A 13,032-nucleotide genomic window follows, 5' to 3' on the forward strand; every position below is an offset into this window, starting at 1 on the left:
TCCCAGAACCAAGGGGGTGCTGTGATTTAGATAAAGGAAGGGTCTCTAGAGAGCGAGGCCAACCCTGTTCATTGTACGGAGGAGGAAGCTGAGGCCTCCAGAGGCTGAGAGATTGACCAGAGTCACAGGAGTGGTGAGGAGCGAAGTTGAGATTCGAACCCAGGCCTCCACCTGGAAGTTCTGTGCTCTTTCCACCAGCCCCATCGTCTTAGCTGTGTGGCCGTGGCCCGTGGCTGCTGGCCCAGGTGTGGAAGAGGCCACCTTGGGGCCTGGGGCCTGAGGCCGGTCGTGTGTCCACCCCCGGCTCCCCGGGTGTCAAACAAACAGGGCAATGTGTCCCCGGCCCCTGCCCCCGCTGTGGTGTTGCGGGTGACTTCCGCCATCTTTGGTGCATGAATTGACAAGTGACCCATTGACGGGGACCCGGAGGGGGGGACCCAGGCAGGGCACAAACCTCCCACTGTGCCCAGGCTCCCACCTTCCCTCCCCCTGCCCTACGGACAATGGGCTGGTCTGAGCCAACAGCCACAGCTGGCGGGGAGCGGGGCTGGGGGGGCCGGAAGGGGGCGGGACAAGGAGGGGCCTGATGATGTCCCCCTCGGGGGCCGAGGGACGGGGTACCACCTGTGGCCCGTCCACCCCTTCCCCTCCCCCACCCCAGCCCAGTCAAGCTCATCCCCCATTCAATGATGCACTTATCCCAGTGACCCTCGGTGACCCGCCCCCAACCCAAGGACCTTCCAAGACCATGGGATGTTGGGAGTGAGCCCTTGGAGGCCAGGCCTAGATCGGGGTGGGGGTGGGGGGTCTGTGAACGGGGATCAGGAAGAAGTGACATCTTGACTTCCATTGGCCTGTCACTGAAACGGAGCCTTCCCATCAGTCACCGAAAAGGGTTCAAGACCTCGGCCACAGGCTTCCCCGGAGGGCCGGCCGGGTCTGGGGCGCTTGGCGTGCATGCACACGTTCACTCACGCTCACACGTGTACACACATACCCACCCACATAGACATATACACATACGTGCACGTATGCACACACACTCACACATATACGTGAACACATTCGTGCACATATACATATGCACACACACAGTATACTCACTATACTCATATATACGCACGTATGCATACATGCGCTCGTGCACATGTGCATATACATGCAAACATGTGCAGTGTGCTCATAGATACACACACGCACTTGCACATATACACACTCACACACGGTTCAGAATCCCTCTTCTAGGCCACCCCTCTGGTCTTCGGGATGAGGCAGTGAGCCTCAGACTTGCCTGAGGTCACCCAGAAAGTGCCTGCAGATTGAGGGGTTCAGACCCAGCTTCATCCTCTCCAGGCTGCCCCATGGCCTCCTGGGTAACTGAGCTCCTCATTGGCCTCTGCCAGGAGGCTTTGGGGTCTGTGGAGGGGGAGGGAGCCCTGGGTGGTCTGGAGGGAAAGGGGGGAGGGGAGGGTGGTCAGATCTTCCCTCTCCAACAGGGAAGCTGGGGGAAGGGCGGAAGGGCCGACTGGTTATCGTTAGAGTCAGGTAATAATTCGAATAATTAATGAGGAATGCTTACAGCATAGCTTAGCAGGGAGAGTGTGGCCCATGTCTTAGAGGGGGATGGGGTTAACCCACGAAGGAAAGGGATGGACGACGGTGGGGGTGAGGATGGGGTGAGGGCACCGACTGTCTGCGCACAGACAGAGGCAGGCAGACAGACAGACAGACGTTTCCCTTGGCCTCCCCTCCGCACTGCTTCTTCAGGGTTTGTGAGGAGGCATGGGGCCAGGGGCCTTTGAAGGGCTTGTCTAGTGTGGACCCCCTTCCCTCCCCAGCCTGGGGCTCTCTGACCCCACCCAGGGGGGGTGGGGGAAGGTGTGCCAGGGAGAAGGGCCGGCCCCCCCCCTCCAGCAGTCAGCCACCTGAGTGTTTGCTTAGAAATCTCAAGTGTGGATTCTCAGGGTCAAGGAGCCCGGGACCCGGCGTTCAGGCGGTGGGGGAGGGGCCGGGAGGTCCAAGCTCACCAGGTTCATCCCTGCTGCCTGCTATCTGACCGCCCCTCCGACCGTGGTGAGTCCCTAGCCCCGGCTGCCTCAGTTTCCCCCTCCGAAGATGAGCTCTCATTCCGAGTTCCTGTGATCCCTCCGTTGAATGGATGGGAAGACTTTGGATTAAGTCAGTAAGGTGGGCTCTGCCCACTGTCCCACACCGCCCTCCCCGGTACAGTGCCCCGTCAGGTCAGTGGGGAGCAGGGCCTGGCCGTGTCCGGCCCCCATGCCCCTCACCAGCCCTTAGGCGTGGGGATTCCTCCTCCCAGCCTGGGCCTGTGCCCCAGCCCGCCCCTCCCCATCCGTCCTGCCCAGCCCCCGTGGCCACATCTGCTTCTCATTAGTTTGGGTTTCCCAGGATGCCTCTGGCTGCGGCCACCCTCCCACCCCATCCCCCAGGAGGGAGGCAGGGAGGATTAGGGGTGATTAGGAGGGAACAGGGAGAAGGCTAGTTATAAATAGAAATTCCAGAAACATATCAGCCTATCGCACAAGGTAAATGCTGCTGGTTAATCTCAAAAACCTGCAAATAAGCAGGGTGGGGAGGGCTGGCGGCATTAACCTTTTCGGGCCCAGAGTTTCCCTAGCGTAGACACAGGGGTCTTAGCAGCCCAGAGAGCCATCCAGGTGCCCAGATCTTCTTGCCACACCCCGGGGGCCCAGGGACAGAGCAGGAAAGGCCCCGTGGTCCCATGGTTAGGTCCCTTGAAGCAGATTGAGAGGGAGGCCTCAGAGCCACATAGACCTCAGTATTACAGGTGAGGAAACTGAGGCCCAGAGAGAAAGGTCACGCAGCCAGGAGGGTGCAAAGCCGAGGGCTTGTCTTCCAGCTCCACCATCTTCCCACTCCCGTGAGGCCTCCCTTCCTTATCCTAACCCTGTTACTAATTAGCTTAGTTAATTAGAGGAAGTCATTTCCATTTCCGGGGGTATCCACCACTCCCCATCTGCAGAATGGGCAGGTTGGTATAAAGGATGCCTGAAATCTCTCTGAAGCTGCTATGGTGGGACCAGGTGGGAGCCTGAGGAATATGGCAGGCCGTTCTGCTCAGGGCAGCGTCCGGAGTGGCTCTTCAGGTCGGCTGATGGAGGCAGGGGGCAGCCCTTCACACACCAGGACTCCATGGGCAGGTGTCCAGGGGGGAAGGCCCTTCCTTGCTCTGGCTGGAGGCCCCATCTGGCTATCCTAGAACCTCAGTGGGTGTCCTGGCCCCTAGGCCTGCTCCCCTCCTAATCCCTGGCTAGGAAAGAACTAGGGAAGAAGGCAGAGGCAGAGGGTCTCAGGACTGTAGCCGGCAGCTCGTGACTCCTTAATCAGCTAAGCTGGCCTGGAGGTGGCCCCGGAGCCTCGGAGGGCTCAGCTGGGGCCACTGGCATTCCATACATGCCTTACCTTTGGGCAGCTCTGGAGGTGGGGGTTTGGATTCAGGCTGGGGCGGCAGGATCAGGGCCCTGGAGGGTGGACAGGCTCGGAAAGACCTGCCGACATTTCTATAGTGTTTTTAGATTACTGACTACTTCACGCACCTCCTTGGTTGGGCCTCCCCTCCCGGTCATCTCTCTGAGGGCAGTACTGCAAGTGTGGGTTAAGGATGAGGAAACTGAGGCACAGAGCACTCCCATAGCTTGGGACATTTCAGGTGATAGAGATCCCGGAATCCTAGACCAGAGCTGCAAGGGCCCTCGTGTTACAGATGGGGAAACTGAGGTCTCAAATGGCCTTCCCATTCTCCTGACTTGTTCCCTGCTGACTAAGTGCGTCCTTTTGGAGACAGGTCACGATGAGCGAGGGAGGGTTGGCTAAGGAGGAGGAGAAGACAAGATTGGGGGAGAGAGAGGAGAGATGGGAGCCGGCGTGAGAGTGAGGGGCAAGGAGGGACAGAGAGGCAGGTGTCGATGCCCAGAGTTAAGAAGAGTACCCAGTGCCATCCTGAAATAACAGAGTGAAGAACTGGGCCTGGGATCTCCCACATCAGGAAACACCCCTCACCAGTGCTGATCAGCACCTTCCCAGCTAGAACACCCAGGTCACCCAGCCAGGGAGGGTCAGAGGCGGGGCTTGAACCCCCGACTTTCATCCCAGCTCTCTGCAGGGTCACACACAGCACTCTGCCTCTCTGAAGGGAGGCAGAAAGATTGGGCTCCAGGAGTGGCCATGAGAGCTGAGGCTGGGGGTGGAGGGCCGGGGTGAGTCTGTAGGCTGTGCATGTGGGGGTGGGTGGCTGGGACCCTGCCCGCCGGCCTCTCCCTCGACTGCCCAGCCTGCCTGACGCACCATTGGCGTCAGAACTGTTATCGCTTCAGCCTCTCTCCTGGGAAGGTGACCTCAGGGAGGGAGAGGGGCTGGCCCCTCCTTCCTTCCCTCCCCTGCCTGGCATCTCAGCACAGGGCTGGGAGGGCCCTGGGTTGGGCAGATATTTCCTCTGGGTAGGGCCTGATGAGTCTCCCCCTCAGTGGGCAGGGGCAGGGAGAGCTTTTGGCAGGATCTGATGGGGCCCAGGCCCCAGAGAGGGTCTGGAACAAGGGAGCTCCGAAGTCCTCTGCTACCCACCCCCATTTCACAGATGAGGAAACTAGAGCCCCCAAAAAGGAAGGATCTGGGTAACATCACACAAGTAGTGAGGCTCCAAGCTAAGGTCAAATGCTTGCTCACCCAGTGGATGGACAGATGGATGGATGGATGGATGGATGGAATGGTTTGTCTGCAGACAGTGGTGATGTGGGAGACAGGGATGAACTTGGGATCTGGAAAATCTGGGTTTGACTGTCACCTCCAACGCTTATCATCTGTGGGAAGGTCAGTCCTTCGGTATTTATTAAGTGTCTACTATGTGCCAGGCACCGTGGAAGGGCCAGGGATAAAAAGAAAAGCAAGGACAGTTCCTGCCCTCAGGGAGCTCTCGGTCTAATGGGGAATGACATTCGTAAGGCAGAACATACAAGGGAAATACAGAGTAGATGGAAGAGCCCCTTCAGGGGGACGGTACCAGCAGCTGAGGAGAGGGGAGTAGGAAATATTTCCTGAAGGAGATGGTGCTTGGCCAGGGATTGATTCTGAGAGGAGGAGGTGGGGAGGGAGAGCATTCCAGGCAGGGGGCACAGCCAGTGCAAAGACACCAAGGTGGGAGAGTATTGTGTGAGAAGAATGGGCTAGGTCCTGCAGGGCGTTGAATGTCAAGCAAAGAACTTTATGGTTCATCCTGGGGGTAATAGGGGGCCACTGAAGTTTACTGGGAGGTGGGGGGAGACATGATCAGACCAGCATTTTAGGGAGATCCCTTTTTAGTGGCTGAATGGACATTGGATTGGAGGGGGAGAAACTAGAGGCAGGCCCCAAAGCAGCTGCTGCAGTAGTACAGGCAGGAGGTGATGAAGGCCTGCACCAGGGCAGGGGGTCCATGTCAGAAGAGACAAGGGGAGATACATACACGTGCAGATGTCTGAGATGTTCTAGAAAAAGGAATGACAAACTCTGGCAATTGATCAGGTGTGTGAGGTGATCAAGAGACAGGAATCCAGGATGGTGGGGAGGAAGCTTTTAAGTCCCTCAGTTTTCCCATCTGTAAAATGGGTATAACAACAGTCTACAGAGTTGCTGTGAGGTTCAATATGAGACAGTTGTGTCGAGCAAACTTTAAATGGCGCTGCAAATGTCAGGAGGGCGTCTCCTCCCCAGGGGTTGTAAGCAGAGGTTATACGAGCATTCTTTGAGCCTCTGTGAAAGGGGTTTCTTGGGCTTATTGGTCCGTCCATCTCTGAGATTCTCCAAATCTGGAAGAGGAAGCCATGGACCTGGAGTCCACAGAGCCTCCGGGTTCCGGTTCAAACCGTTCCACTTTTGAGCTGAGTGGCCTTAAGCAAGTTGTCATCTCTGTCTGAACCTCAGTTTCCTTTTCTGTAAAATGAGAATTGTACAGCCTGGTCGTGAGGAAAGTGATCAGTCATTGAGCATTTATTAAGCACCTACTGTGTGTGAGACCTGGAACCTACCAAAACAAAATCAGGCCCTTCTCCCAAGGAGCTAACACTCTGTTGGAAGTGGGACAACAGCTACCCTCGGGAATGGATACAAATATGTAGACGAAGTAAATACACAGTAATCTGGGGAGGAAGCCTAGCGGTAGGGGATTCGCCAGGGCCAACATGGAGGGGGGGAGATGGGAGCGCCATGTTGGCTGGGCCGGAGAGCGTGTGAAAGGAGGCAATGTGTTGGGAGATGGGAGGGAGGGGAGGGAGAGGAGGAGGGCTCTCAGGGCCCCCTGGATCTTGGAGGTATTAGGGAGCCTCTGGAGTTTATTTAGCAGAGGAGTGACACAGTCAGGGCTGTACATGGAAACCACTTTGGCAGCTGAGAGGAAGAGGGATTGAAGTGGGGAGGCCAGTTGGAAAACGTCTTAGAGCAGCGCAGCTCATGACGGCTGTGTGAGCGAAGAGGAGGGGGCTAGGGGAGAGGTGTAGCCGAGATTCAGCACGGCACACAGTAGGCGTCTAATAAGTGCTCGTTGACTCGGCTTGACGGTATTTGGCATCTGGTCAGATTGTGGGTCAAGTGAGAATGAAGAGGAGAGAATGACCCCGAGACTGTGACCCGGGTCATGGGAATCATGGCGGCGCCTGGGATGAAGAGAGAGAAAGGGAATGTTGAGCTGGAGATGCTGGCAGGATGTCCTGATGGAAACACCCAGTGGGCCGTGGGGGATGGAGGGCTGGGGTTCAGCACAGAAACAGGGGCTGCTTATATGGACCGGGGCGGGGAAAGGTGGTGGGAAAGGAAGGTGATGTAAAAATCAAAAGACAGCAGTAGAAATATCAGAGGTGGGGGCAGCTAGGTGGCGCAGTGGATAGAGCACCAGCTCTGGAGTCAGGAGGACCTGAGTTCAAATCCGGCCTCAGACACATAACACTCACTAGCTCTGTGTCTCTGGGCAAGTCACTTAACCCCAAATGCCTCACCAAAAAAGAGAGAGAGAGAGAGAGAGAGAGAGAGAGAGAGAGAGAGAGAGAGAGAGAGAGAGAGAGAGAGAGAGAGAGAGAGAGAGAGAGAGAGAGAAAGAGAGAGAGAGGAGAAAAAGAAGAGAGAGAGAGAGCACAAGAGAGAGAAAGAGAGAGGAGAGAGAGAGAGAGAGAGAGAGAGAGAGAGAGAGAGAGAGAGAGAGAGAGAGAGAGAGAGAGAGAGAGAGAGATCAAAGGAAGAGAGGGGATGGTACATAGTAGAAAGACACTGCTGGGAGCCCAGAGGGGCATCTGGGAGGTAAGACATCCCAGGCTGGCGCTGAGCGTCCATCCTGCCCAGGCCGTATCAACTAAAGGGCTTGATCCATTTATTCATAAGAGTTGAGCGCTGGGAGAGATCTAGCCCCGCATGCCCCAGCCCACATCCACAAAGAATCCCCACCATAGCGTACCACAAATGGTCCTCTCTGCTGACAGAGAGGCAGCAACCCTACCCCATCAGCAAGCGTGGGTTATTCTGTAGACTTTGATTAAGAGCTGACTGCATGCTTCAGGCACTGTGCTTGGGAGTGGGATGGGGGCCACTTAGGGATTCCCCAGGCTCGGTGGTCTGCAGGGAGGGAGTGGGGAGGGGCCGACCCTGTCCAGATGTGTTCCTGTGTTAACCTCTGTCCTTTCTTATATCTCCTTCCCCCAGGCCATGACATCAATGGGGCCCTCGAGCCTTCTAACATAGACACAAGCATCCTAGAGGAATATATCAGCAAAGAGGACTCTTCAGACATGTAAGTCCTGTCCTACCCCCCTCCCTCCCTGCAGGGGCTCCTATGGCCGATCTCTTGGGGAATGGGGCAGGAGAGGGGGCAGTCCCTGGGCAGCTAGGCAGCGCAGTGGATAGAGCAACGGCCTTGGAATCAGGAGGACCCGAATTCAAGTCTGGCCTCAGACACTTGACACTTATTAGCTGTGTGACCTTGGGCAAGTCACTTAACCCTAATTGCCTCACCAGAAAAGAAGAAAAAAATGAGAGGGGACAGTCCCCTGGCTGATAGTCTGGGGTTGGAGGCCCATGGAAATCACTGCTTGGCTCAGCCTTGGTTTGCTCATTTGTAAAATGGGATTAATCATCGTTGTACTGCCTTCTTCATGAAAGGGTTGGGAAGAAGGTGCCTATGAGCCTTAGAAGTCTGGAGAGATGAGAATTGTGAATTCCTGAGTCGGGGGCTGATCCAGTCTGACCAGCTTTGATTAAGTGCCTACTGTGGGCCGGGCTGTGGGACCCCGAGACAAAATGCAAAATCCCTGGCCTTGAGAAGCTTGCATTCTACTGGGGAGTGGGAATGACAGATGAAAAATCAATGCAAAATATACACAAAGTACATTTGTCATAATTTGAGGGGCTGGAAGGGGGCCCTGAGGAAAGGCCCCCCCATAGCAGCTGAGCCTTGAAGGAAGCTAGAGACTCCAAGAGACAGAAGGGGAAAAGGAGGACATTCGGGGCTGTGCAAAGGCCTGGAGGTGGGAGAAGGGATATTGTATATGGGGGACTTCATTTGGTAACTGCCCACTGCCCGCAGAGTACTGGCCAGGGACAAACCTCTCTCGGCCTCAGTTTCCTCCTCTGCAAAATTCAGGTCATAATAGTACTTGCCCCCAGAGGTGTGCGGATGGGAGGGTCAGATAAGATCCTGTATACAGGAGATGCTTTGCAGGGGTGTGTGTGTGTGTATGTGTGTGTGTGTGTGTGTGTGTGTGTGTGTGTGTGCGCGCGCGCATGTGTGTGTTTGTGTGCATGTGTGTGCGTGTCAGTGCATGTGTGCAGTGCATGTGTGTCTGTGTGTACGCATGTGTGTCTGTGTGTGTCTATGTGTGTGCGTGTGTGTACATGTGTGTACATGTGTGTCTGTGTGTGTCTGTGTGTGCATGTGTGTGCTTGTGTCTGTGTGTGCGTGTTTGTCTGTGTGCATGCACGTGTGTGTCTATGTGTGCATGTGTGTTTGTGTCTGCGCATGTGTGTGTTTGTGTGCATGCACGGGTCTGTGTGTGCACATGCACGCATGTGTTTGTGTGTACGCGCACATGTGTGTTTGTGTGTGTCTGTGTTTGTGTGTGCACGCGTGTGTTTGTGTGTGCGTGCACGTGTGTGTGTGTCTGTGTGTGCATGTGTCTGTGTGCGTGCACGTGTGTTTGTGTGTGCGCACGTTTGTGTGTGCGTGCAAGTGTATGTTTGTGTGTGCATGCACATGTGCGTGTGTCTGTGTCTGTGTGCGTGTGTGTCTGTGTGTGCGTGTGTGTTTGTGTCTGCGTACACGGGTCTGTGTGTGCACATGCACGTATGTGTTTGTGTGTGCGTGCACATGTGTGTTTGTGTGTGCGTGTGTGTCTGTGTGTGCGTGTGCATGTGTGCGTGCACGTGTGTTTGTGTGTGCGCGCATATGTGTGTACGTGCATGTGTGTGTTTGTGTGTGCATGCACGTGTGTGTGTGTGTCTGTGTCTGTGTGTGTGCGCGTGCTTGCAGCACTACGTAAATATTAACTGTTCATATCACCGTTAGGGGCTAGATAGTTCCCAGGTGATGGGTTGTTCATAATAATTATTATCATCATTGCTTTTATTAAACTATGTCAGAAGACAAAGATGAAATAGCGTTTTAACACAGTGATCCGCACACAGTAAACATTTAATAAATGTTTGTTGACCGACTCGTGGAACAGTCACTGACCTCAAGGAGGTTATGTGACTTGGAGGGCAGGAAGGACTATGTTAAAGAAATACAAAGTGATTGGAGTATTGGAGGAAATCAGGGAAGGCTTCCCTGGAGAGGTGGCACCTGGGTGTGGCCTCTAGGAGAGGCGAGGGGGCCTGGAGTCAGGAAGTCGTCTTCCTGAGACCATATCTGGGCTCAGACACTTAACTAGCTAGGTGACCCTGGGCAAGTCACTTAACCCTGTCTGCCTCAGTTTCCTCATCTGCAAAACAGGCTGAAGAAGGAATTGGCAAACCACTCCAGTATCTTTGCCAACAGAACCCCAGATGGGGCCATGAAGAGTGGGACAGGACTGAAAGGACCCCAGAGGTGTGGTGGGGGGAGACCTGCCAGGCACCTAGGACACCCTGGGCAGATTGGGGGAACAGCTACCTGGCTGGACGCGGGCCCTTGACGGGGCGGAGGAAGGCTGGTGAATTCGGAAAGGCCTGGGGGAGCCGGATCCTGAGCCCCCCCCCGCCCGGCTGGGCAGTCTGGGATTTCTCCAGGAGCGGCAGAGAATGCCTCCGCATGCCGGCTCTGCGGCTCTCCTCAGCCTCAGTTTGCTGTGGGGATGGTCGTCACGGAACCTCCTTCTTCACGTGGTTCTTGTTAGGGAAAGTCCTTTATAAACCTGGAACCCCTAGGGGAGCACAGCTTTATAGAATGCCTGCTACACGCCAGGCAGGCCCTGTGCTGGGCCGTTTTTAAACAAACACTACTTCAGTTGAACCTCCCGGCGATCCTGGGAGGCAGGCGCGGTTATCACCCCCATTTTACAGCTGAGGCAACAGAGGTGAAGTGTCTTCCCCGGGGTCACACAGCTAGTAAGTATCTGAGGCTGGATGCGAACTCAGGCCTTCCTGACTCCAGGCCCTGCACTCTATCTACTGCACCACCAGCATGCCCTTCTCTCCGGAGACGGGAGATAGTCTCCATCCGCAGCAGAGATCTCTTGGCAGCATTAACAAATAGGAGCGTTCTGGGTTCTAGAGTTGGCAGGACCTAATGAGGCCCGGGGAGTGACCAGAGTGTGAGAAGAAGGCGCCACACGGTTGGCTTTCTGAGGCAAAGGACCTCCTGGAGCCGAGGGCCCGGGTTCAGGTTCTAGAAAGGTCCCATTTTACAGATGAGCAGTCTGAAGCTCCACCAGAGGGGAAGTGACTTTACCAAGGTCACAAGTGCAGAGCTGGGTCTTAAGCAGCAAAGTTTCTCTTTTGGAAAGGCCATCTCGCTCTCCTCTGGGCCTTAGTTTGCTCACCTGTGAATGGGGTGGGGTCCCTTCCAGCTCTAAACCACTGACCCTCTGTGGCCTGGTAGGCCCGGGCATGCAGAAGTTAGCCTTGCTGTGTCCGTGGAGGATGGGGGGCCGGGGCCCAGTTGGGAGGGGAGGGAGGCCTGTAGTAGAGCAGGGGTCGCGAGAGAACAGAGACCAGGGGGAGAGATGGGGTGGGAGCCACTGTCCAGGTTGGCACCTGATTGGATGAGAGGGAAGTCTAGTGGGAGGTAGCAGGGCAGGCCTGGAGGTCCAGAGGGCGAGCAGGGCTGGACTTGTAGAAGGGGACCAGCTGCAGAGAGAGAGAGAGCAAAGCGCTATTGCTCCGTGGTCCACGAACTACTCAACCAGCATTTACGAAGTATGTGCGCAGCACTGGACTGGGGGGGCCAGGGAAAAGCAGAAACCGAGGGCCGACCCCCAAGGAGCTGACCTTTGAAAAGTTGAGAGACCACAGGTACATAAATAGAGGCGAGAGCCAAACAGAGGGGAAGAAGCGGGGAGGGAAGGCTGCAGAGGCATCCCCTGCAAGATGGTGCCTGAGTGGAGGCCTTACGGGAGCCAGGGATCGGAAGAGGAAGAGACCAGGACCCAGAGCAGGAAGCAGGTTCTCCATTTCAGTCCATCCTTGAAATTGTCAAGGAAAAGGGGAGCCAGGCTGCGGTCCTTGGGAAGGCCTTCGGTGGCAGCTCACAGCCCAGCCCGGAGAGTTTACGCTTACACTGCGTCCCCAGGCTGGTGTAATGGAAGTAGCTCTAGCCTTGGGCTCAGCCCTGGACCTGATATCTCCTAGCTGCATGAGAGTGGGCAGCCTCACTTTGCTTTTCTGTAAAATGGGAGTAGAGTCATTTTTGCTGCCCCTGCCTGACCGGAGTCTGGGTCATAGCACAGAGATGCAGAGTTAGAAGGGACCTCAAAGGTCACCTGGTCCGACCTTATTTAGCAGAGGAGGAGACTGAGGCCCAGAGAGGGTCAGTGTCTTACCTAAGGCCACACAGGTTGTAGGAGGCATGGTCCTGATTAGAACTCGGGGCCTCCGACTCAGACTCTAACCCTAATTAGACTGCATCAGGCTGAGAACTTAATAAACTTAAAAGTTCCATATAAAAGTCTTTAATATTAATATTGTTATTATTATTATTATCAATTACCATAGCCAGCATTCTTTAAGGTTTGCAAAGCACCAGTGGTGGGTTACCTCCCTTGACCTTCACAACCACCGTGGGAGCTGGGGGCCCTATTACTCCCATTTTACAGACCAGGAGTCTTGAGTCAGAGGTGAGGTTCTGAGACTCGGCCAGGTCCCACAGCTGGCCTGTATCTGAGCAGGACTAGAACCCGGGTCTCCCTGGCTCCCAGCCCGTGCTCCATCCACGAGCCTGGGGGTTGGCGCCTTGGGCTCCAGCTGCAGTCCCTGCCTGAACCCTCTGCTTTTGCCCACAGCTGCTTCCCCGATATACCTGCTCCTGCCGGCTACCCACACGCCCAGCCCTCTGGCTCCAGCGGTGGCCATCACCTGAGCCCGCCAGGGGGTGGGGGAGGACCCCCCTCAGGCCGCCACGGCCCCCTCCCACCCCCGCCCTGCGGGCCCGGCTTCAGTGCCCACCTCAACGTCAACAACAACAACGGTCTGGCGGTGCCCAAAGGCTTTGCGGGGCACTGTCTGAGCGGGGGCTCGGGGCCACCTATCAAATCGGAGCCCAAGGCAGCCTATGCCCCAGGGTGAGTGAGGACGAGGCTGGGCCGGGGGCAGCCCCGGGGGGCAGCCTCGGCTGAGGGCACTCCCAGGGGGTCAGGGGGTGAGAGGCGGCTGCGTCTGGACACTGGCCACGCGGCCGGGTCTGCGCTGGGAGTGGGTAGGAGGGAAGGCCCCCCGCTCCCCGCCCTGTGAAATGAGGAGGTTGGGTTAGCTCAGGTTAGGTGAGCCCGGAGGAGGGAGCAGCTGACCAGGGTCAGAAGCGCTGCCCCCCACTCCCCACCCCCACCCTGATCACGGCAGCCTCAC

At 56.2% G+C, this 13,032-nt stretch overlaps 1 protein-coding gene across 5 annotated transcripts in view; it reads left to right on the forward strand.

The window, feature by feature from the left end:
- Positions 1-13,032, forward strand: part of MYRF (myelin regulatory factor) — a 53,673-nt gene that overhangs the window by 12,602 nt on the left and 28,039 nt on the right. For 4 of the 5 annotated variants that reach the window (XM_020968253.2, XM_020968255.2, XM_078148123.1 and 1 more), the window contains exons 2-3: positions 7,702-7,789; positions 12,471-12,749. In XM_020968253.2, coding sequence (XP_020823912.1) covers positions 7,702-7,789; positions 12,471-12,749 — 367 coding nt within the window. The remainder of the gene's footprint in view (positions 1-7,701; positions 7,790-12,470; positions 12,750-13,032) is intronic. The other variant, XM_078148125.1, reaches the window with a different exon arrangement.

The sequence above is a fragment of the Phascolarctos cinereus genome, unplaced genomic scaffold (assembly GCF_003287225.1).
Source record: "Phascolarctos cinereus isolate Bilbo 61053 unplaced genomic scaffold, phaCin_HiC Scaffold_9;HRSCAF=440, whole genome shotgun sequence".
NCBI classification, from domain to species: domain Eukaryota; kingdom Metazoa; phylum Chordata; class Mammalia; order Diprotodontia; family Phascolarctidae; genus Phascolarctos; species Phascolarctos cinereus.